Below are 26,978 nucleotides of genomic sequence, written 5' to 3'. Positions count from 1 at the left end.
AATCAGATAAGCCGTTACAAACCGAGCTTGCGAGTGTCCACAAAGATGGCGGCCGCAGCCGCGAAGGGTTGCACACTGTGTGACTCAGATGTAGGGAAAAAATCATACAGACAAATTCACAGGTCTGAAACCTTAAAAAATATACGCAAGAACTCCTTCTACCTCTTCCAGGGTACCTCTGCTACAATTGTGTTGCCAAGTTAAATCTGTTAGATAAAAGAAGCGAAAGTGACTTATGACAAAAGCCTTGTGATTGGTAAGCTCAGCTTCCCAGCGTAGACACCTGATTGGTTAAAAAGCCAGCAAAGGGAGGTAATACAATTATCGGGTCAAGCCGTAGATACATCCAAAGTACTATATAGTGGAGATTTATCGGAACGTATACCCTGGAGATTATCGAGGATTTATTACAGGCAGTAGTCGCTCATACTGGGATAAGCACCCCAGAGTTACTAGTCTTTGACACAACGCAAACACACATGAAGAAAGTATACACTTGAAAAAAATGTTACCAGACAATTCCAAACATTATCAAAACATTACTATGCTAAGAGCAGTCGCCAAACACAGTGCCAAGCTAATGCCCAAACCACAATCATGACACCCGTATAAACGCATTACGATCAAATAACCTTCGTTGTATATTAGCAACCATCAAACATGAGTGTATACTTTCTTTTGTTCGTCAGTATATGTATAACGTAGTGAGGTATTTCTTTCATGTACACCTCGGCCGCGTACCTTTCTACTTCTTTACTTTTACTTTAATTTCTTAACATTTCGGAATATTTAGGATATTATTTGTCTACTGGTTTCTATAGAATGCTGATTGTCTTGCTTTATAAGTTTTATGTTGTTATCTTTCATACAGCATGTCATTTGACTGTCGTTTCAATTCTTTTACTTTTTACTCTTTCGTAACACATATAATGTGGTAATATCAAGCTTGCACATGCGTCTTTCACGATCACAATTTTCAGGATTTCATGTCTACGTACGCTGAGGCTGAACGAGCTATTTTATACCAGGCTCTGCTTTCTCCCATGTATCTCTCGCCTTCACACAGGATGGCAAGTAGCGTTTGAACATGACCCCATTCTTCCCAGCTGACCATGTGCTTAACCCCCAGTACTGTGGTGCTAATCGGCCCACGTTGTGTCCCATTGCCACGCCCACGGGGCGGTATTTCTAACCTCTCTTCCAAGTGGACAATGTAAAAGTGTTCTGTGCAGATGCTGAAACCTTGCAATCCTTGTACCTTGGACTGTTATTGTGTGTTACCCATTGTCGGAGTGATTTGAATTCGTCCCATGACCTTGCCCTTAGCCAGATCCAGTATTTGGGAAGATTATAATATAGAGTTCAAACATTTGTATAGAACAGCATTCACATTATTTTGCGGTGCTGATGAAAAGCAAAGATGCTGACAAAGAACACCAGTATGGAAGTTGTACAGCTTTGATTTTCATCTTTAAACTAGTTGCATGATGCGCTGTATTTATGTATGTGTTTAGATTCACACTACAATGCTCAAAAACAATACGAAAATAACAAGTTAAGTCAAAGGGTGTGTAAGTTCACATTCGATATCTGTGCGTTATACACCATTTAGATTCCCGGTGCAATACTCGAAAACAATACGAAAATAGCAAGTTAAGTTCGAAAGTATGTCATAATCTGACTTAGGAACCCGTGAAGATCCGGGTTAGAATTGGTCTTCAGCATTCTTGACGTAAGAAGCGGCTAACAGGATCGGTGGTCAGTTTCTCTGACTTGGTTGACACATGTTCAATTGGGTAGATCGAGGCTCATGCTGTTGATCACTCGATTGGCTGGTCCAGGCTCGATTATTTATAGACCGCCGCCATGTAGCTGGAATATTGCTGAGTGCTGCTTTAAATAACAACACAACCAATCTGAACTTAGAACCGCCTTGATCTTAATGGATGGATAGAAAGGGTGTATAAACACAATTGCATTCATCTAGTATAACGGGTGCTGTTGTGGCCAAGGTGTTGAACAGTTATTTATTTTACCACTGTATTTATATTTTCTGTATTTGGTTTTACTCTTTTTTTTATTTTGACAGTTGTTTAAAGTAAAAGATATTTGAATAACTTTGTAAAACTCAGCATAAGGCTGTTCCTAGCCAGACTGTTACTTGTGTCGTTTCAAGTAAACTTAAAAATTTGAATAATGTTTCAAACGCAACAACAGCATTAGGTTGTGTTGTTCAACGTAAACGGAGTTTTCATTATGTGATACGAACCATTGCCTCTTTACACTTGATGTTGGTCCTGTTATCAGAGCACCATGTTAGGACTAGTTGCTACCTGTAGATGTTGTTAATGGTTTGTACTAGAATTTTGTAAAACGCCGCAGAAGCAAAGTACAGCTATTTAACTGCAGCCAATACATATACTTATGCACTGGGCAATTCTACTTCATAATCCCCTTGGGAGACATCGTGTTATCAATGCTAAGGGTACAGCCTCGTCATCTTCTTAATCTTTTTCAGATTGAACAATGACACTGTCAGAGGCCATTGGCATCTTAGCATTATCAGAATGTCCTTGATACAATAAACAATTTGAAAGCTTTTATGATATATCGCCAGGCCCAACTATCACATTCTCCCATCAACCCATAAACATTGAAATCCAAGAAGTACCATTCAAATCCAGCGGTTTCCTTACAATAACAACGGAACCACGCCCATATTCTTGCGTTCATTACGGCAAATCTCCCTCAACAATAACACGGCCATTAATGCTTGTTCTAGGGCGTGGACCTACAGGGATACGAGGTACCGGAAGTAGAGGGCGCTGCAGCACTTCCGCTTGGATACCCGGAAGCTCATCGGATCTCCCAAGGTCCTTCACCAAGTTTCATGGACGGGGCTCGGGCAATGGATCAGTCTCTTCACAGTCAGCATAGTCGTATGTCTGGTTCCCGGATGGACAGCTCGGCAGACTCTCTCAGTCTGAAGGACTCTTCAGTCAGTTCCTTTGAGATTATACCGGCTAAGCCTTCAAGACTGAAAGGTTAGTGGTTGTATGTGGCGCATGTTCAGCGATTCATCAGTTTGTAATAGAACCAGTCATAGCTCTTACAACGCTTCTTCGTGTCAACAATCAATGGATCTTTTTTCTGCGGAAAGCATTTTTCACTAACAAAGGCCTTTGATATTTACTTTGATCGATAATGTAAATGTTAAATCTATTCCAACTCAGTGCCCAAGGTGTAATGAAGCCACTTTCACGGGTATATTTGATTCTCCCAATAAAGGTTGGTATTCGGCATTTCCCCGTGTAATCACCCATACACACTGAATTATCGCCCTTAGGCAGAATAGCCATTTCTTTTCACAAAAAAAGAAATTATTGACATGTCCTGGTGAAATCCTTTTCAAGTTTAAATTTACCAACAGCGGGAACGTCAAACATTCACCGTCGAAATTACAAGGCATATTTTCCCATTACATGAAATCTTTATAACCTCAGTTTTTTGGCTCCTAATGATTGTAGTTTTTAATGAAGTCTGTGGAAAAATTGAATTATCACACTGAATGTCAATCAAAATGACAAATTGATCGACCACAGTGATGGTTAGAACGTGCTGGTGTATTGATTCTGATCCTGGATACGAGTTTAACTATGCTAATATAGAAGGCATATCTACATTCGCTGACATCGGCAAAACCTAGGGAAATTCAGAGACGTTACAGTGTACTAGAAACCCTTGTCTTAGCATCGAAACCATGGGAAATATTCTACAAAAGCATTCAAAGGACCACCCTATTTGTTCGTGTTAGAGAAGCAAATCTGTAATACCATAAGAGATGAACTATCCTAATATAACAGAAGCTTGTGTATCTGGTAACAGAGGACTGGGTCATGACAAGTTTGGAATTGTTCCCAAAGAGAATCGGCATAATACTCATGGGTTTCAGCAAGCGATAAACCTCTAAGACTTTTGACATTCCATTTGCATTACTGAGACAACGTTTTATTTTTATCAAATAGACGTTACATTCCCCTTTCCTCGTCCACGTCAAAGAGACGTAGGTCAACGTTAATCGGTCAAAATAGCCTGAAATATTGGGATGGAGTCGGCTGAAGGGGTGGAGTTAAGCAAAAGCGTCTCTGAGTTTTCTTCTGAAAATGTTGCCGTGCGTTTCGCGAGCTTCAGGAATGCTACAAGACATGCAGTGAATTTTCTCATTCAAAACCTATTTATATCATTTTGACCAAACTTCCAAGTCACGTGACCTGTTTCGTGACGCGTTTACCAATCCCCTGTTGAGACCCATATGGGACAATTAAGGAAGAACCTCGGGGCTGTTTTAATTTGGGTTTCCTTTTCGACAATCGATAGAATCTTACCGCCAGTCAGCGACACAGTATAATCAATTGTGGGTCCCTCAAGAAGGCTAAAAGCGTGTTATTGCCGGGGTTTACCTGCACGTATAAAATAACTCCAGTTTAGTCTAAGTGTGTGTGTTTAAATACACTTTACAAATGATTTATAGGATTTGGGATAGATTTAATGGGAATCTCCAGTTCATTGGCAATTATAAACTTTCAAGTTTTCAAGTTTCTTCAAGTTTCACTAAACTGTGTCATTTGACAAGGTCTGTGTCAAATGTGTAGCCTATTTTCATTTCATTTGATCTTATATCAGACTATTTATATTTTGCAATGGGAAAGAAGTAACATTTTGTGCAAATCCATGCCTCGTTTCAATTTTGGAATATTCAGATACGTGTTACATAAATAAACAAATTCAAATAGTAAACTTATCGTTATTATTCGTAGCTTTTCGTTTAGGACATTTTTGTATAGTTCTGAATAAGCTATGAAAGTAACATTTTAGCCTAATACAATATTTTAGCCATAATACTGCGAATGATGTATATTAACATATTTGTGCTATAAATATTGTAACGGTCTTCCATTCAACACACGGTGTTTTAAGCATGCTCTTCTAGTTAAAGCTAAAGGCTATCTCACGCATATCATTCTAATGCCATATCGCCACTCGTGACCAGTCCCTGATTTCCATGACACACCGAATGATGTTTACGGAACGTGGCGATTGGTCACGAAGGTCGTTCGACGGATCATTACTTCCCTTTAACGGATCTTTACATACATTTACCATACTCCATACTATTGGTTGATATCATTTTCTGCTTTCTCTTTGCCTCCTAGGCGTCCTATTAACTGTAATGGGGCCATGCGGTGAATATTTTCTATCTAGACTGTTTTTTATTGTCCGTTGCTTCTTCCTACGCTCTGTGCTGTTCATACGCTTTGTTTGCATGGCGTTATGGGACTTGGTTTATACCCTTCGTATCTGATTGGCTGGCTGTAGTTTTTTTAATAATTTGATTGGTTGAAAACTTGGAGTCACATGACGATAAATGTTTGTTTAAATGCGTAATGATTACTTGCACTGATTCTTTAATGCGATGATGTACCAGTCAGCCGTATAGCAGGATTACATGGTCAAGATGTGGGATAAACATGACAGTGATTTGGGCAACTGACGCATATGTAATTTACTTTCAAACAATAATAAACAAAAGTAAATATGGGAAAGAACATTTCGGCAATAACGCAATAAGTATTGCATAAACTGCCGCTCAAAACAAAACATACACTTGCAAATTAGAACTGACCGGAACCTTGCAAACGTTACAAGGCCGAAAACTGTCATCAAAGCTCTGCAAATCTAAGGTCCAAACACAATTATAGTACCCGTTTTAAATCTATCACAGAGAACAACCATTTGTTGTTGGTTTTTTTGGTTTCATTTACGCCACCATCAAGAATGGGTGCATATTTCTTTTGCAAGTCAGTATAGTTTCAACAGGTCGATACAGTTGGTGTATTGATACTGAAGGTGAAGAAGTTAATCTTTGTTACACGCAAGGCACTCTGGTCTCCCAAACCGACGACCTAGTGTGTGTTAACTCCATAACAAATACCGGGATGACGGAAGTCAGGAGACAATAATAAATGTACATATATTTACTTCTTAAACCGCTCATAAGCTCGCTCCCATTTTTAATAATGTTTGTTATGAAAACATGCGTCAGTTTCATGCCAAATCACACCCTATCACAGCCAGTCATGTTTACCTCCATCTTGACACTCACAATATCCCTAGCAAACGTTGAGTAGTACATTGTACGAACAGGTAATTATGTACTGAAGCCACAGTTGAGTACGTCTCAATTGATATCATAGAAGTAAAATATAAATATTACACTATTAAAAAGGCCAAACCGATTCTGATAAAATACAAGGTAATGCCATAAGTTCACGTGTGTTTGGGTGTGTGGGTGCGTGCGTGCGTGCGTGCGTGCGTGCGTGTGTGTGTGTGTGCCCCCACCGACTGGGATTATTTGGGAAAGTTTCATTTTCTATCAAAACAGCTTGAGTTCATCTGCAGTTGCAAGTGTAAAAGATAAACGTTCTGATAGACAATACGAAGTATCCTGCTCTCGAATTTACACAGTGGCCTCTCGTGAGTGCCAAGTTTCCTAATACAAAATGTTCAAACCCCACGGCTGCCAAAACGAATCTCTTTGTAACGAACAAGAATCATTTGAACCCTCGAATATTTCTGTACTGCATCTACTTAAATGGTGGCGGAAATGTGACTGAAAGTTTTTTCCCATTACATCGACGCCTCCTCCATTGCATTTTTTCATATTAACATTAGGATACAGCAATAGAAGATGCTAAAATATCATACCCAATATCCTCCGTTCTAGGTAGTTTCCTATTTATCAAACACCGTTGTTCGTAGCCGACACGCATGTACGATTGTCTAGCACACTGTATGTTTTGAGTTGTTTTATATCACTATTCAAACCGTTGGTTGGTATACTATGTTGCATGGTAAACCGAGGTAACAGATGCAGTTGTGATCAAGATGTCTACCAACCATCTTGCGAAATCATCTTCTCTGTCTGTAAATACATCCATTTGTCAAGATTACTGGCATCGTCTTCATTTGATATCGGCGTTAACTGTATCTATTTAATTAAGATGCCCGCAGGGAATGGTTTAATGGCTCTACGATGTTAATTAATGACTTGACGGATTAGATATATCATATTGAAACTGATAACATATGACTTCCGAAAGGACTACCGATTTTCGTATTTTCTTATCACCGTTTCTAAAATCATAAAGATATATAAACCATTAATAAAGGATTTTCATTTATCATCGCTTCCATTTCAAAATATTCATTTTAAGGTACGTAAACTAAAAGCTTGTTCAACCAATAGCAAATGTTCTGTTGCTTTTTATGATAGTGACGTTTCGAAATTCATACTCTCAGCTGAAAATATATTCATATCACTTCAATATATTCTGTTTTGCTTCTATGAAATAATTGTTTATTTTATCCAGTGTGAACTTTGTTATCAGTGTATTTGTTTTACATATAGTGCCTTAACGCTATTCCCACAGCAGAACAAAATCCATCAAAACAAACATATTTCTATCATAATCCATCAAATATTAATTGCTTTGTTTTAGGCAATGGTTCAATGGTATCGAGTGATGCTTTAGAGATTTTCAAAGTTTGCTAAATAGTTTCGCTATTTTCCCTTTAGACAACCAACCCCAAAACAGTCGAGCAATCAAATTAATAGCACCCAGGAGGGCATGTCCTTGTCAAACGCCCCTTAGCCGACCCAAGCTTCATCTCTCAGTCTGGCATCTTCTTTACCCCGTATAAAAACTACCACTTCGTTGATTGCTCCTAGCGCCTACACATTCAGCTTTATACGTCTTAAGATGAAATAATCAATTGAAGCTTTGAGATGGTCCCCAAAGGTTTTGAATGAGAAACGCTGTTGGTGTAGTTAACTCAACGAATACACAAACAGTTGGTCCTGTTTTCTGCACATGGCTTGGCGCTCTGTTGTTCTGTGGTCAGTTATTGTATTATACTGTTTTTAAGAAATGAAAGGCGTCTAATGAAAACATGTAAGTGATTATTCATTTAAGATGTAACACATGATAGTGTTATGATCAATAACAGATATCTAATTTGCACCTGTTTGTGTGTAGCTGTTACAAATGATGTAAGGTTAATATTCGTTGTGCTGTAATAGTTCTATATATTTATCAACGTGAGTGGTTTACCTTATGAAGCTCACCGTGCCGTTGTCATAGGCGTTGGTGTTTCATATCTCTAGTATGAATACATTTACATCAGCTAAGCAAATCAGTAGGTGTTGGTTACATAACTGGATCATACTTTCAGTAAAAGTGAAGCCAAAATGTAATATCTTTTTATCAACACAATTTCAATTAAATGTTGCTTTGGTGACACGCTTTTAAAAAAAATGAAACGTATATCCTTTGGGATTTGTGAGTTTTTTACAGACTGTATGTTGTGATCACTGTTATAGTAATTCGCAGAGTGGTTATTGCACAAGTGTTGGCATTTTGACTCGTGTTCGTTCGGCTGTTTCAGGTACTGGTGGGGTTATGACGAAGAGCGACTCCGATGAGTATTCAGATTATGAGATGGAGGACATTTCAGAGAAGCCCCGCACTGAAGGCACAAGCACCGACGACGCCGGGGATGACTTTTCCTCCATGAGCACATCAATGAGCACCGTAAGTAATGGCGACAGGGGGCCGAAGCCTCGCCGGAAACACAGGCCCAAATCACTTAATCTGTCTCGTTCCCACAGCCTGACGTCATCAGATGACGAAGGTGACGGTGATCAATCAGAACTGGGCACTAATCAAGACTCGGAAGAGGTCGGGAGCATGCGCAGTGATGACACAGATGCAGCATTTGATTTGGGCATGCAAGCGATTCCGGAAATCCCCGACCGAGATCACCCCCCACCTCTACAAGGTTTGATGGTAGGAGATCCGAATGAAAAGAACTTAAGTAGCCCAACTCCACCCAGAAGTCCTAGTTGGAGAGAAGGTTTGGAAAGCCCGCCATTTTCACCCAGAAGGAAGGATTCCTATCCTGGTAAAAGAAGAGGGTCACCTGTTTCCCCGAAGGACAAGAGACATCATTTCACCTACAATGATATCTCACCCCCCTCCAGACAACTGTCTTTAGACGATCTATATGCAGACGGACAGGGTGTTAATATGGACCCACCCCAGCACACGGTATTGCTAGCACAGAAGCCCTCACCGTTGTCACCAGAAGAGATAAAAAATTCATTGGTCACTACGTTAGGAGAACCTTTAACCTTTGATATGTCACCGAGAGAAAAGAAACCCAGTGCTTCCGCCCCTCAGGTACGTCATTTCGAGGATACAGATAGCTTGAGTGACAGTGCTCCTGTGATGGACCTAGCTACCTACGCTGCAACAATCGCCAGCAGCACAGCGAGTCTCACATCAATGAGCGTGTCTCCTACCAATTTACGCGTCAACACATCCAGCTATGACTCGGAACAGGTCTCCCCAGAATCCATGGATAGTGCTGAATCGCCAACCTCACCGGTCTCCCCGGGCTATTACGACAATGCAACAACCCCAGAGGAAGAGGTAGAATTGGCAGATCCTTCTACGAAGGCTATTGATTATCAGGGAAGTAAAAGACAGAAGGCGAGGCCTCCTACTACGGATTGGTCCCCTGTCATAGACCTCTCTCCAATCCTGGACGTGTCTCCGTCAGTAGAAGAGGCCGAACAAGAAGACATGTTAGCCAAACAGATGGAGGAATTAGAGCGACAGAGGTCCAGGGAAGAAGAACTGGATGAGGCTGACGAAGAAGCTGAGGAGCTGGTTTGTGGTATTGGTGCTGCCGCGGTAGTACTTCCTGTGGATGAGGAAGAAGAGGATTTTACTTACACGGGTTTAAAGAGATATACCATCATGGAGAATATTAGCATCATTGACGGGAATGGACAGCCAGTGATTGCTGCGAACCACCAAGACGAGAATGGCAATGGAAACTATGATGATGGGGACGGAGGAGAGACATGTCCTTCTAAAGAGGATTTCCCTGTAATGGATTGCACAAGTCTTGCCCAGCCAGTGCCTGCTTCAAGGACAACCATTACATATTCCAAGCCTGGAATAGGGAGTGAAATTGGTCAGGTTAAAACAGTCAGTTCTTCACGACCACAAGTTGAAAACAGTACCACAAGTGAAATTAGGAAAATAAGCGAGGATCTGCAAAATATGCTCAAAACAGGAGCAGCAAATGTGAAACCGATACCACCACCGAAGCCAAGGAGAAAGCTTCCAGATCCTACTCCAGAGATCATGGCATCTCAAAAACCATCTGCTGGGAAGCCAGTGCCACCACAAAAACCATTGATACTACCACCAACTGCCAGTAATCTGGCCCTGGTTGATAAAAGTGTATCCAGTTCTCAGGAATCGCTAAAAAGCACAAGCACATCAAATGGCAGAACGCTCCCTCGACAAGACTCTACTGAAAAAAGAAAGGCAAAGGATCTTAAGGCCAAACCTAATCCCCTCCTTATTCAACACATAGAGTCAGAGGAACAATCCGTCTCACCTCAATATAAGGTGCTTGATTCCCCACCCACACCGGAACAGAAAACCTCAATAAAACGCGAGTTCTCGGAGAGCACTTCTGTGTCCCCCTCGTCCTCTCCCGATCACGAACTGTACACATTCCCCTCCCCAGTAACTCCCCCTGATTCGGACTCCTCCCCTCCCAAACCCCATTCCCCCTCCTCCACGGGCACTGACCTAGACGAAGAACTGGCTGGGCAAAAACCAACAAGGACGATTTCCTATGGAAGTAGTTTAAGCGATTTGTGCAACCAGAATATACCTGATCCACTGGAAGTACCGGAAGTAACAGAAGGCGCATGTGCAGCTCCACTTCAGGCTCCACGGGAAGTTTCTCCACAAGAGCCACGTGTGCCGGAAGTAGTGGCAGAGGTGGAGGAACCTCGCCCAAGTATTCGTGATAAGCTAAAATATTTTGAGGAGGTAAAGAGTGACCTCACCTCTTCTCCACACAGTAGTTCTGCGGTCAGTGTGCTTATCCTTATGTTTATTTCCTTTTGTTTTATTTGGAATGAGGACATAACTGATATAATTACGAAAGTGTCGTCCAAGTTTAGATCAGTGATAATAATGAATATGTGTAGAAAGCGTAGAATCTATAGTTGGATTTACAAGAATAATATTTTCAAAACTAACTTCCCTGTTTGGCTCACACAAGACACTCTTCCTATGAAACCGAAACAGTTATGATATGTTTCAAACAGGATTTTTATTGTAAATTATTTTAAGAGTGTCTTCGTAAATTGATAAGTATATGCATGAAAATCCATATCAAAATTAATAATGTTTTTAACTTATTTTACTGCATGGACACAATGTCATGGAATCAAGAAGAGTATAAGTTATCATGACTTCTAATCACCATACATGTCATCTGATTGTTCATCCTTAGAACATACGATCATCATCGCGTTTGCGAAGGGATATAAAAAGGATGGAACTACATCATAATTTTACCAACGTGCATTCGGATGCAAATACAGAATATATTTTCAGGATAAATGTATTTTAAAAAATATTCGAATGAACGTATGAAGATGCTAGATAAATGCTGACGTTTCGTTTCTGGTTTTCGCTTAGCAATTCTGTTCAAGGCAATATACGCGTTAATAGCTACTGAGTTGACAGTAATGTACCATCTTTCATCTGAGGACGATTCTGTGATAGCCAAATGACCGCGTTGGCGACAAACTCTCCATAGCAGACATAGGATAGATTCGATTGCGAACGACAGAAGGAGGTCACATCAAATAAACCTTGAAATCAAATTAATATCGATTTGTTTTGGAACCAGCACAAAATGTAATCAAAAGATCCATTGGATTATTTATCGCGTTTCATGAAATAGATGTTCGTCCTCCGATGGTGGCCCTTGGTTATAAGGTGACTCTTTCCTTTCTACAATTAGATTGTTGTGTAGTTTTTCTTACCCGCTGGGTCTGTCTTTTCTGGTTTTAGGGACTCTATTATTGATTTTGAATTAGAGATAAGACGGTTTCTAAAATCCAACGATCCAGCCTCCTCAACGATAACCTGGATCTTAGGGAAGGCAAATTGCATTACTGTTAAACCACTTCCAACTCTTGAAGCGTTTTATTTTCGTTTGTAACAATGTTTATTTCGTGAACCTCTTTGACATCCCTGTTAATTAGATGTGCAAAACATTATTTGCATTTGATGACGTTCTTTGAAGATATTCACCACGACCTATTTCTTCATCCACGATGATCTTATAATCCCTGCAGCGCACCTGTTTATTGTTCTCTGGTGTCTCAAAATATGTAGTTTAAATGTATATTTAGTATCATGGTATAATCTCATATCTGATTATAGAATAAACAGCAAATAGTTTGCTTCTATTGATCGCAAAGATGCTACAGAGGCAAAGTTATCAACCGTCTTGAAGTACGTTCATCAATATCCTCCATCTTGATGTGGTATGCTGTCATATTTTCCCGTGGAGAACATACATCACTCATCGCAAATGCCATTTGCCTCTCCATCTAGGTTCCTGTCTTTGTTAATCAATATGGTTTCTAAACGGAGCATACACTTGTATACGGTAAGACGATCTTCGTGGACGGTGACTCAAAATATCTGTTTAATGGATCGGCCATGACGAGCCTGTTGCGAAGTACAGCGTCAGTTGATATTATTATTATCCCTTTGTCTTGAAACCAGGTAATTATGACGTTGCGCGTTCCGCCATTCGAGCAGTGACGTCACAGAAAATGACGGATCTTGATTCAGAGGATTAAACTTAGATAATCATGCTTTTCTAAGAAAGTCTTATTTTGAGTTATTTCCAATATATGGATGTACCTGTCGCGTCAAATCACAGTGTAATCCACAAGTGTAGTTGCCATGTGTCTCCACACATTTTGCATTGATTTTCTGTAACCATAGGTGTTATTCCCATCCGACGTCACCACTTCTTGATCTATGGACTATACTGTGTTGGTCACGCCCATCGGCCCAATATGAACAAGACAATTAGCACATAGCCAAACGCTTTGAACTCCAGTCCGACTGACGTCTGTGTTGGCAACACGAACGCGAATCATTTATCCTCTTAACGGTGTAAATAGCATTACTTCTGTCGGGAATGCAATCGTAAATTTGACATCTTCGGACGATATTTCACGAATTGTGAGTCCTATTCTAGCAGTATTTCATGTCCACGTGTTTTATTGCACTCTGTGTCACCTTGTCATGTAAGCCACAGTTTTCACATGTTTAGACGCTTACCACACAACGTTGACCCTTCACCTACTTTCCTCTCTATCTTTTTATCATCCATTTTCTTTTCTTTCTCTCCTTTCCCCATTTATCGCATGTGTGAAACGTTCTTCGTCCAACACCTTCCGGTCAACCTTGCCAGCACATGCCTTTGTCAGTCTGACCACTCGTGACTTTCCGTGACTTTCCGTGATTTTCCGTGGCATCTAGTGTCCGTTCACCTGTCTGTTCTCCGATCAGAGTTGCAGCATGAAGCGAATATGAAGTTGAAATGCATGTACATTAATCAAATTCAAAATCATTATGTCATATGTGTATGTTGTTTTGGCTGACATACGCAAGGGAAATTTTAAGTGTGTATATGTAACATAAATGGAATATCAGACGTTTGTGAACATCAACCTACCTCAATGAGTAAATATGTCTAAATCAAGTAAACAAATATTGTTTATAAGCAAAACCTTTTCTTTATTATTAACATTAAACATAATTTCATCAATCATCAGTGCTATATGATCATACATGTGAATGAATTTGAATAATTCCAGATAGCAGCTCGCCCTAAGGAACCCCCTAAGATAGAGCCTAAGAAAGAGCCGAAAGAGTTGAAGAGGGAACCAAAAGAGCCAAAGAAGGAACCAAAAGAACCGAAGAAGGAACCAAAAGAGCCAAAGAAGGAATTTAAGGAACCTAAGAAGGAACCTAAAGAGCCGAAGAAAGAACCTAAGGAACCTAAAAAAGAACCAAAAGAGCCGAAGAAAGAACCTAAAGAAAAGAAAGACCCGAAAAAGGTGAGGAGGAAACTGCCACCAATCCCAACGAACGAGGAGCCAGTACTTACACCCAAAGCCAAACTGAAGGGGACCAAACAAGTTTCCCCCAAACCACGCCAAGAACCACAGAAACCTCCCAAACCACCAAAGCCTTCACCGGATCACAGAAAGTACTCCTCCCAAAGTGATGACTCAATGAATGAAGATGATTTGGAAGTGGCCAGAATAAATAGAATTCCAGAGAAGAAGGTGCTTTCATCAGTTGGCAAGGCTAAGAGCTTTGACATTAGTGAGAGAATGTTGCAGGAGAAGAGGGATACCTTAGTCTCCACTCAGATGAAGCTGCAGAGAGCAGGTTCCTTGGGTACCAGTATTCTTCCCAAGGATGAAACTGATGCAATAATTGACTCTTTGATTAATATCTATGGCATTCCGTGTACAGAGGCTATGATTTCTTTGAAGAAAAGGTTGCAGGAGGAGCTGAGAAGAGTTACTTTGGATAGGAAACGAAAACTAGAGGAACTGGAAGAGATACGGGCTCTACAGATGCAGATAGGTGCGCTAAAGCTAGAAACTGAATTGATTCAGAGACAGGCATACCTAGCCAGAAATGGAAAGTTACCTCCAGCTACTACTCAACTGGAACAAGACTCAAGGAGGAGAGGATTGTCACCTTCGACGTCCTTGACCCCTAGGTCATCTCCTCAGGTCACGCCTAGAAGGCAGAGACATAAACGGCAGTCCTCGGATCCCATGATAGCTAAGTTTAGTCCTATTAAAGAGGACAAAGACATTGAGGCTGATTTCCAGGCTAAAATGAGTGACAGTGCAGATGCGCGCCAGAGTTCGAAGTATTCGACGGATGATAGTTCGCTCTCTGGTCTCAGTGACACTGAAAGTACCAGATCCGAGCCCGTGTCTAATGCAAGATACAAAAAAATTAAACCATCAGCTTATGCACGAATGTTTTATACAGGCAAAACTAACTCCAGTGAAAGATTGCAGCCTGACCAGGGACAATTTAATGGTCAAATGCCAATGTCGGTAAGTAGGTCAGAAAGCCAGCTGCCAGGAAGTTCAAGGTCGGGGTCAAGGTCAGGCTCAAGGACGCCTACCTATTATTCGGATGATGACGAAGGTAAAATCAAGGAAGAAAAGAAGGCTCGGTTGCAATACGAGATTGATAAACGCAAGAGACAATTAGAGGAAACTGCTAGGTTGAAAACAGAACTGTTAAAGTTAGCCCGAGCGCGGCAGTCAATGGCCCACAGCTATGATGACATACCAGCTCGCTACGGTTCCTCCCCGTATGGTCCTCAAAGACCTATACCAACCGGTATCATCCGGCCGCTAGACGACGAGTCCCGTTACGACAGAGATGACATGGATCCATACCGGGATCCACAGGACAGGCGGTCGGGTTACCACTCCAACTACAGCTCAACGGAGTATCTGGCTCATAAACAAGAGACGTCTCGCCGACATCGTTCCGACGACACAGGCATCTATCAAAATTACAGCGACTACGCCGACCCGACGACGTTCTCCCCACCATCCACACTCACTCGGAGAATGGATTCGTACCCCTCTGTTGCTGCAAGGGAGAACACTGTCCAAGTGAGCTCCAGGGATGCTAGGCTGTCTAGCAGTGTAACTCTACCTGATATGTATTCTAATAGGGCTGATTTAGATTTTGTTCCCACCAGGGATTCTGTGTCTTACAACACCTTCTCTGACGCTGAGAGTCCGGCCAGCGACTACACACCCGCAATGCCACTGCTAGATGACGTCACAGCCAAGTCCAGGAAGATCATCCATGACATAGGAACCGGAAGTAGACCCGTGTCGGCCGAGTTCAACTTCCCTGGAGGGGTAGAAGGTAGGAAGGCAACGGTTTGGTGAGGGTCGTAAACGTGATTGTTGATTGACAGATTTCATGATAGGAGTTATATTTGCTGTCCATCATGAGTGACTGTGCAGTCATTGGTCGATCGATATATTCATCTTTGTTAAGTATCATCCTAGTTATCAAATTTCTGAAACAAAGACAAAAGTTTGAATAACGCTTTAGACAGCGTCATATGTACCAGGTCAATGTCACCAATGATAAGACATTTGAACAAATTCTTGCCATTCTTGAATGAGAGGGCGCTTATCCACGAAATTGAAAAGCTGTTTTGTCAAAAATGTTTTTCACCCCTTGTACAAGGGCAAATGTAATCTATCCGTAAAACACAATCTGTTTGATGTACAAGTATCTGTTTTTCCTCGTTTATGACGACGACGCTAATATCATGATCGTGAAATCGATAAAAATCCTAATATAAGCGACAAAGTAAGAGAAAGATCGCTCTGTTGAACCAGGTTCCATTAGGTATGAATGGTAAAATTCTGATAAGAAATCTTTGATGCGAGGCGACACAGCGGTTGCAACACAGCATTATGCCTTCATTACAATAGCAAACAAGCTTAATGTACAATAAAACAATGATCGATAATGTTCAATCAACACTTTCATGTTTAAACAATATGAACCGATTTCAGTTCCGTCTCAGAAGACACTCGTTATATAATTGAACAACTAACAACATAATGATAATGTGTAAAACACATACAGACTGAATTTAACAGATAATTGTAGACAAAATTCCAAATTTCTAGTAATTACTCATTAACTTCCAAGTGTCCAGATACATGTTACAGAACTGTTACAAATATACCATGGCTGCCGTGGAAAGGCAATTCTGTTAGAAGTTCTTGTAGAATTTTTAATACATGAATGAGCGGAAGAGTCCACTGGTCCAACGCTTGTAGTAAGTGGCAGCTCAGTGAGTGAGTGAGTGAGTGAATGAGCGAGCGAGAGGGTAAGTATGATGTGTGAGTGAGTAAATTCATGTTGACGCGAATGCTTTTACCCCAGACAATGTGTCATTTCTTTCTTGCTAGTGCCAATTAGTCATGGTGTATATTTGTCATGTCTCAAGTCATGTGTCATGCAGACCTGATGAACGCCGTCTACCGGACAGAGAGTGACAATAGCGTGGACGCAGATGAACCAATTATGAAGCATATGACAGAAGGGGGGCGTTACCATCCTCAAGCAGCTCGACAGGAGAAGGAAGGTAAGACGAATATATCGATTATCACATGTCTCGAATACCACAAAGTAGTTAATGGTAGTATCAATACAACCTCTCTATATATTCACTACATGTATATGACCAATTGTATTATCAATACAAGCGGAGTCTATAGACCCACTACATGTATATATAGTATCCCACTATGCACATGTATATGACCAATTGTAGTATCAATACAAGCGGAGTCTATAGACCCCATGTATATATGACCAATGGGAGTATCAATACAACCTCTCTATATATCGTCTACATGTATATGACCAATTGTAGTATCAATACAAGCGGAGTCTATAGACCCACTACATGTATATGACCAATGGGAGTATCAATACAACCTCTCTATATATCGACTACATGTATATGACCAATTGTAGTATCAATACAAGCGGAGTCTATAGACCCACTACATGTATATGACCAATGGGAGTATCAATACAAGGGGAGTCTATAGACCCACTACATGTATATGACCAATGGGAGTATCAATACAATCAGAGTCTATAGACCCACTACATGTATATGATCAATGGGAGTATCAATACAACCTCTCTCTATATCGACTACATGTGTATGACCAATTGTAGTATCAATACAAGCGAAGTCTATAAACCTACTAAATGTATATGACCAATCGGAGTATCAATACAAGGGAAGCCTATAAACCTACTAAATGTATATGACCAATTGAGTATCAATACAAGGGTAGTCTATCGACCCACTACATGTATATGACCAATGGTAGCATCAATACAAGGGTAGCCTATCGACCCACTACATGTATATGACCAATGGGAGTATAAAAACAAGCATCTATACACCGACTATGTCACCAGTGTTCCCATTCTTGATCACCCAGAGTGATATATGACCCTTCTGTTGACATCGAGCTTCCTAGGCTATAAACAACGACAAAATCCTTTCCACGATAAATCTCGGCAAGCAGTAAGGCCATTTTGTTTCCCTGAAATAAGTAAAAATCGTAAGAATTTTGGGATATGTTATAAACAGTAATTTGGAGCTGGTGAAGTCTCTTCTAAACAGGGGTCATGGTTGCAAATGGGTAATGGGCTTTTATCATCAAAGAATGGAGAGAAAACTTTAATAAACTTTCTAAATATTTTGTTCAAACAATCTTTTATCCTCTTGTGTTTTCGTCAGGCATACAGCATTCACTCACTTATTTGGGAATATGTTGTTGTAGTATAAAACACCTTTTGGAAATTACAACCGGTCACACGACAGAATAGCTATTCTGTCCCAATCGATATTTCAATATGTGCACCAACGAAACAGTGATAGTGTCCTGTCAAGCAGTATCTGGTACTTTGTGCGGTGTTGGGAACGAGTCGTCTTCCAGAAGAGAACGGGATCGTTCATTTAGTTAAAGTAGAGTTAATGACATCAACGTTGCATTCCCTGGCTTGTGTTGAAACATGATACTGGGCAGAGCACTGTCACTCAATGTCGGAACAGAGAAACGATAATGTCACTTGAAATACAACAGTTATTGGGCGGAAGAAACATCACAGAAGCTGAATAAAAGCAGAAAAATCTTTGGTCTAGGTTTTTAGGAGCTAAAGATAGTTGGCCTTTAGACCTTACAGTAGTTAACGATTGCCATATATCATTTCAGCATATCTAAATATTGAATAAATACATGGGGAAATGCTGAAAGATTAATGATTGATGAAGGAAGAAAAAACTAATGGAGTATCGACACTGCATGATAGTGAAGCACCTGCTCCTGGTGTAGCTGGTATCGAGCATTTGGCTCTGCTTGAAGTAGAGATTGTGTTTGTTTTAAACATATTTTATTCAAAGATGAAATGGATTAGGCACAAGTTATCCAACTGAAGAACGCCCTCTCCCAGGAAGAGATTGTGTATGATCATTGGAAAAGTTATATTGCTTGCTCGTGATATGCAGTCGGCTATTGAATCTCATGTTCTTTGTTATGCAGTTGGCTTTTGATCCAATGTTCATGCTATGTAGTCGGCTTTTGATCCAATGTTCATGCTATGTTCATGATATGTCGGCTATGTTCATGATATGCAGTCGGCTTTTGATTCAATGTTCATGATTCGGCTTGTGATTCCTATGTTCATTATATGCACTCGGCCTTTGAATCCCATGTTCATGATATACAGTCGGCTTTTGAATCCCATGTTCATGATGATTAGTTCGAGGAGTAGGTGATGGGGTGGAGGCTATATCCACAAGTTTTAACTTAAGTCGGGTGTTCAGATTAGACACTGCCTGAGTTACGGTTGAATTAATCGGTATTTTAATCACATGAAGGTACTATTGTTTGTTGAGGTGAATATGTGTTGATCTCCTAATTTACTGAGCGTGTTGTTTCAGCCACCACCCCCGGAACCCATCAAGTACAACTTCCCCACCAAGCGGATCCTGGTGACACGTGACCCCAAGGATCGGTGTGTGACAGGTAGGAAAGGTATGCTGCTATAGCTTTTAGTTGGGCTGGCTGTCGTGTCGTATTGTCGTGTCGTATTGTCGTATCGTAATGTCGTGTCGTATTGTGATGTGTCGGACTGTCGTATCTGGGCATGATTTAGTGTGGCTGTGTAATGACGGGGTTGTAGCGCTTGTAGTGGTGCTAGATAAGCTCTGTAATAATACGTCTAGTGTTGTAGCACTGTAGGGAGATCTGGCCGTTATAGGAACTGCTACAGTAGCTAACATGACTGGCTCAGCGGTCGAAGGCGAGTTGTCACCCTTAAGTAACAGGTTACGCAGATCATGGGTTTGAATCCAAGGTTCGCCCATCTGTGAGCACAATACCTGTTACAGGTGATTTCACGGAAGTGTTCAACATGAGCGGGGGAGACATGCCTTCCTGTGTTAAACTGCCACGCCCTGATGTAACTCAAATACTGTTAAAAGCTGAGCTAAATCCCAATCAAAGACTTATCACTGCTACATGCACCATCTTTGATTGTCCAAATCAGTATATACCTCCATTTCCGAAATCCAACCATCTTTATCTTATCTTATAACTTAATCAGCATGTAATAAAACATGAAAAAGCCAGTCTGTGTTCGCCTTATTAACATTAAAAGGCCGGGGATCGATCCGCCGACGTTCTACCATCAGGGCAAACACTCCACTACACCAAGGAGGCAGCCTTGTAGTGACATAAGGATGATCACTGTAGACTGCATGTTGTCATTTGTGTATCGCAAATCATAGCATGTCGTTGAGAGCTGATGTATGTGGGTTTTGGGTATTTTGTTCTGTGTCATAGTAGATACATTGTAACATCAAGATGGCATTACTTCAGATTATCTCATGGAACATTAAATGTCTAAGTATGTTGCAGCTCTGTCTATGTTTCTTATTTTTTACAAGTTACCTAGGATTCGTTGAAAGAAAACTTTACATTTTTCTGAAGGTATTTGTATTTACCATAAACAAGGTCGTGAATGTTGATCTAAGCAGATGAAAAAATATTTACTCATATAGAATTGAACAGATTCAAAATCCTCTCTCTGGCATTATTCTTTCAAGCCACTCGAGTATGTGATCGTTTTAGGCTAGTTTCAGCAATGTCTAGCATTGTTTGGGCTAAGACAAACAGAAACTGAAGGTTTACATATGAAAATCGAACCAAGAACTTCATTTTCAAGTAAATCCATCACATTAACGCCAAAATATGGCTGAGAACAGATTGTTGAACATAATGGCAATATGAATCCACAATGCCACGTAGAAAGTGGTCAAATGTAACATATCTTATATTTGGGATTACACTTTCTCAGTAAAGTACAGATTCTAGTACTTTTGTTGAGAAATTGTAATCCCAAATATAACATGTGTTATACAATGACAATGGATGTTGAACAACGTGATGCAAAATATTATATATGTGTTTGCTATGACGTATATCCAGGACGTTATGATGTGTCGAGCCAAGTCATTATCGCCACATCTCATATAAACAGGAACCCGCTGATGCTACTCTATCAAGCGGCTTCTCAATTTCTGCTGACGGACCATTTTCTTATACATCAGAAGTTTCTTCTTCTGATAGAGCGGTTGTCGAATTATGGTGGAGATTGTTTAACTGAGGCATGAAATCACCACTCGCAACTGAAGACCAGAATCTCGCTTTGATAATACAACGTTTCCCACCCCTCATCAAATAAAGGCACAATAGTATGTGGTAATTTCCTTGTTCGCTATCCCCTGTTTATGATAAATAGTCAAACTGGTTGTCAGTCTGGTCAAAATGCCTGACGGAAATAGGTTCCGTTCGATATATGAAATGGGATATATTTGGTTTCTAGGCAACGGAATTGGAATGAAGATTGTTGGCGGTAAGCAGATACCTGGAACCAATCAGATTGGAGCATTTGTGACGTCAATCTACCCTGGCGGAATAGCAGAGCAGCTTCACGGAGAGCTCGAGATAGGTAGGTCAGGGTTGTTTCTAGCATGAAGGTCAAGGTCACATTATGAAAGTTCTTGAAGAGAAGGCATAACGTTTACAGAATCAAATATCCAGTTTTAAATACCATTTTCTTCTCGGCATTTTTTTCTTTTTGAGTTGATGAATGAAATACTAGGCCTTTGATTTGAGACGCCACGGTTATTACTTACTGGTAGTAATAGAGGTGACTACTAATGAGTCTCGCAAACAGAATCGGGTGGTCCGGATCGATGGTTGATGATTGCATGGATTGGGATCATGATGTCAATCAGTGGATTGTCTGGTCCAGCTATTTACCGACTGTCATGATGTAGCTGAAACATTGCAGAGTCCAGCGTTAAATACCAAACAAGGCCTTTGATTTGAAAGACCTGATGTAAGAATCACAGTGTACCTGTAATTATGCTATTAAAAATAATTGCTGATTACAAAAGATTATACAGAAATTGTTTGTATTTTATTGTTCTCTGAGTCTCTATGGTAAATAGAGGAGTGGGGAGACTTGAGATAATGGGATTTGATAACAAAAGTTATCCATTTGTGTTCTCAAAGCCATACACTTAATACAAACCATTTTCTACACACTACGTCCTTTGTATATGTTAATGAAACAAAAGATCAATTAATGTTACAAAAAATGAGCAGTTGTTCAAGATTTAACATACACATCTGTAAGGAATGTTTATCTAATTTCGAAAACGCCAAGCCACAAATATCAAACAATTTACACGCCACAAACGTTTATTTGTACCAAATATAGGTAATAGTGAGAGTGATTGAGTCTAGGTTTACGCCGCGTTTAGCGGTATGCCAGCAATTTGCTTCACACATTGTACCCATGGTCATTGGCGTGACGAGCGAGCGAGCGCTTTAGCCACTAGACTACCCCCATCACCCCAAATATAGGTAACACGTTGATTGTAAGACATTAAACCGGACCTGGCAACAGTAAATATTCTGTCCCAGGAAATGTCAGTTCAATTTACCCTATCACCGCTGTGTACATGTGTTAACTCAGGTTATAGCGTGTAGATCAGTCTAGCAGTTGCTGAATACCCTTAATACACAGGGGCGATGGGGTAGCTTAGTTGTTAAAGTGTTCGCTTGTCACGCTGAAGACCCGGGTTCGATTCCACATTTCTGCTGAAGCCTATTTCTGGTGTCCTCCGCCGTGATGTTGCTGGAATATTGCTAAGGTATACGCCTAAATCTGATGGGGGCCCATGATCTACCGGACAAAACAAGGTATACGCCTATTTTTGATGGTGGCCCATGATCTACCGGACAAAACAAGGTATACGCCTATTTTTAATGGTGGCCCATGATCTACCGGACAAAACAAGGTATACGCCTATTTTTGATGGTGGCCCATGATCTACCGGACAAAACAAGGTATACGCCTATTTTTTATGTCATTTGGCGCTGGCCTGATGTGAAGCTTGACAGGTATTACCATGATCTGTTTAAGAGATTTCAGATACCTGACATTCAGGCTTGTGACGTTACCATAACGTCTGAAAATATGGGGTGAAATCCAATTTGCAAGTGTATAATTTCTGTAGGTTCTGTAGGACGGGACGAACATGATTGTGTTGATGGCCCTTGTTTTTCTTGCAACCAGGCGACCAGGTGCTGGAATGGAACGGGATCTCCCTATCGGGCAGGACATACGAGGATGTGCAGCAGATCATCACCCAGCCCAATGGAGAGATCGAGATGGTAGTCAGACCGTAAGTGATATATACATACTTGTAGAATATCGCTTGAGTAGGAGCAAGATGGGTACCCTATAATTCAGTTAAGGGGGTGTGGACGCTGTGTCAGGGGGATACCGTCTTCTAAAGCTAAGAGTAAAGCGTGTGATACATCTGAACGTTCACGCTTCAGATTGTCCAAACACCGAGGCCGACGGGCAATTCCTGACCACTGCATGGAGGCCGGAAGCTGTCACTCTTCCTATGACAATCTGGACAGCGAGGAAGAACAAGGTATGTACTTCCTGGTTCCTGCGACAGCATGAGTGGCGAAACAAATTACTTAGTTCTAACTTCTGAAAACTGCACATGTAAACAAAATTGTTCAACACTCGTCTTGTATGTGTATGAATATAAACACATCTTGATACATTTAATTAGTGCATGGAAATATTTGATTATCCTAACGCAGATCATTAATACACTTCATGATGATGTACATGCCTTATTAACTTATTGAAACCTGTTTTGTTTATATCATTCCATCTTTTCACATTGCTTCACCATCAACATGAGTCTGCATTCCCATCATCCCTTTCGATGTCTATGACGTCAAGCACGAGCATGATGCATGACCACACCCTGTTGCATGTACCAATACCCTTTCTATCTCTATGAAGCACTGCCTACACCAGTTCTCTCCCTTACCCTGCATATGACCACCACACTGGAGAGCAAGCGCATTCGCCACGTATAAACTCCACACAGAGGGGCTGATCTCATCACCAGAGTTTCTTATCAAAGTTTCAAATTCATCTGAACCTATGGGCATTTAGAACTATATGTTGAGCTAACCACCAAGAACTTTATAAGTCTTTATGATCAAACGGTTGATATTGGTCGTAAACTGGAAGGTCAATCAAATGTCAGATTAGTAAAAACGATGCAGTATGTCTAAAACCAGTCAGTATAGTTTTTACATTGGCCACCAAAAAAAATGTTTCTCTGATCATTTTTGTTTTAAAATATGAGTATTTACCCAAAAATTGTAACTCCAAACAGATATTTAATTGGAACGAGTTTACGTCACAGGTATATGTTTATATACCTCTATTCTGTATGGATAGGTCACATGGTGGTAGACAAGAAAAACACAAGTTTCGTAAATAGATTTTTTAAACGGTAGTATAGTGAGTTTAGTGTGTAATCAGGTAGACCTAGCTTCAGAAACCCATCAGACAAACCTGCACAGTTCCGGCACTCAATAGCATGCATGTTTTCATCGTTGCTGTGTCATTTCCAAAATAAAACCAAAAGTGAAAGAAGAAATTATTTGGATTATACCAATAGCTTTATTTGGTAGCTAGTCATATATAAGTGGGACTTCGTAGAGTGAACCATCTGCTGCAACAAGCCAATCAATAAGCCCCTCTAAACACGTTGTTATTGATGCGAATAGCTCACCTTGGAGAATAATGTCAAAGTTAACCTCAATACTTTACTCAAGGATGTGAAGGCAATGCTCAAAATATGTATGGGTTATCTTTTATGCAAATAACAAATGAGACAATAATGATTTAAACCGTAGATGAATAATTAACAGAAAAATATATTCAATAGGGAATCAAATACGTAGAATCCGAGCTCTTGTGTGCGCTTGTATGCGGGCTTGTGGCTGGCGTAGCTAACTTGTGCTGTCTGTTTTGCCAGATTCCCGATTCGCATCCCGCCATGGAGTCGACCCCCGACAACTGGCGGCCCAGCTGGAGGAGATTCAGGAGACAGGGGGGTTCCCCGAGAACTCCCCCTCCTCTTCCCACCAGGACTTCCTCACCCCAAGCATGTCTTCGCCTTGTAGCACACCACACTCCGACCCCACCTCCACCCTCCCTGACAGCAGGCAGCGTTCCGCTACCAATCATTGTGACATGGCGTCTTCTCATGACAGGATTAAAGTGGTTGACGTAGCGTCTGACGGCTCCCGGCATCACAGCGACAACGGCAGGACATCTACACCATCGGAAAGGAGGAGGAGAGGTCGGGACTCGGAGTCGTCGTCGTCGACGGAGAGACGCCGAGTTGGTGAAAGTGACCAGAGCCCGGCGTCCTCTGATCGACACAGACTGGACAAGAGGAGAGAACACAGTTCAAGTTCCCGCTCCAGACACCGGTCGGCAAAAGATTCCCCTGTTCCTGTTCCTCGGGAAAGACACAGAACTAAAGATGGAGTCGACAGGTCCCCATCTTCAGATCGGCTGAAGGTTTCCCGTGGGTCCGACCCTAATCTCAATCGCTCAAACGGACAGCATTTATCGGACGAGAGCAGTCGGTCTTCCACCCCCTCTTCCAGACGCAGATCCCGGGAGAATGAGTCAACTAGAACAGGTAACCTGCGAGGGGATTCAGGCGAATCTGATCGTAGATCTTCGAATGAAATGTTGAAGCTTGAACCAATAAGTGCCCCACCTTCCCGTTCCACCTCCAAACGCCGTCTGGCGGGTAAGGGAGACAACTCCACGTCTCCTGACAGACGTCAGTCCAGTCTGCCTGAGACTTCCGCCCCGACCACCTCCTCCGACCGCCATAGAAGCAATAGCCACCCAGAGAACCACTCACCCCACTCCCACAAAGGACGCAAACATCGTGACAAAGAAAAAGAAAAGGAGAAAGAGAAAGAAAAGACGTAAGTTGCTGTTGGAATTCTTGGTTATAAAATGGTCAACTGTCCCGTGCCACATAGCCATCATATCGTTAAGACGTCGTAAGTCTGTGTTAGGTATGGGAGTTACGATATCTCAGAGCCACAATTGCAAAAGGGCTTCTTCCATGTTTGGTACATTCTCAGGGAAACTGAGATGCGAAATACCCTTGGATTGTGGGTGAAATACGTGGTCATTGATTATCGACCATAACCAAAAAACAACACCAACTGACCGGAAGAAAATATATTTGGTGCTTATGGTTAGTGAACATTGGACCTCTTAGGACAGTATCTCTTGTATGGCAGTCAAAGAGCAAAGTCAGTAGTGAGCACAGGTCGTAGAGCTGCATAACCAACACACAACAACATAATGGAAACGCGTGGTTGTATGTGTAGGATGTAATTGCTACAGTATAATAACCAAATCACGGCTCACATCGCCATGCAAATAATGTTGTGTAACATATGTTGTTTTCGGGCAAACGTAAGATTGTTAACAGTGGATATTTTAGGTATTACATTGAATTGACAAATGTCATTTCCCCTCTTCCAGGAGTCTTCACCATCAAACAACGGAATTGGTGACATCCAGGTAGAAATCTTATATATTTTGTCAGAACTTTGTGTATATGTCAATGTCCCTTGAAGACCACGGTTAGATTTGGGCTTCAACACACCATTCTTCTGAAGGGAGACTAACAAGATCGGGTGGTCAGTGTCTCTGACTTTGCTGGTGCGTGTTGTCGTATCAGCGTTGCGTAGGTCGATACTTATGATGCCAAGCACTGGATTGTCTGGTCCAGACTTGATTACCACCATATAGCTGGAAAATTGCTGAGCGCGGTGTTAAACATCCAGGTGTTTGTAATAATTGACTGTTCACGTTTCATGACTGTTCTTTATTTGGAAACAAATATTTCCAATA

At 41.1% G+C, this 26,978-nt stretch overlaps 1 protein-coding gene across 1 annotated transcript in view; it reads left to right on the top strand.

Annotated features, from left to right (window-relative positions):
* Positions 1–26,978, top strand: part of LOC124258637 (protein piccolo-like) — a 78,002-nt gene that overhangs the window by 50,714 nt on the left and 310 nt on the right. Inside the window, 12 exon segments of the mRNA XM_046692708.1 lie at positions 2,783–3,044; positions 5,214–5,243; positions 8,506–10,976; positions 13,841–15,944; positions 17,065–17,144; positions 17,146–17,187; positions 19,570–19,663; positions 21,516–21,641; positions 23,280–23,388; positions 23,546–23,646; positions 25,063–26,035; positions 26,607–26,645. Of these exon segments, the coding sequence (XP_046548664.1) occupies positions 2,783–3,044; positions 5,214–5,243; positions 8,506–10,976; positions 13,841–15,944; positions 17,065–17,144; positions 17,146–17,187; positions 19,570–19,663; positions 21,516–21,641; positions 23,280–23,388; positions 23,546–23,646; positions 25,063–26,035; positions 26,607–26,645 (6,431 nt within the window).

This window comes from Haliotis rubra, unplaced genomic scaffold (genome assembly GCF_003918875.1).
Source record: "Haliotis rubra isolate DU_JTF1 unplaced genomic scaffold, ASM391887v1 Scf7, whole genome shotgun sequence".
Lineage (NCBI taxonomy): Eukaryota > Metazoa > Mollusca > Gastropoda > Lepetellida > Haliotidae > Haliotis > Haliotis rubra.
The sequence above is the reverse complement of the archived record's forward strand: the minus strand, read 5'-3'. Positions and strand labels throughout refer to the sequence as shown.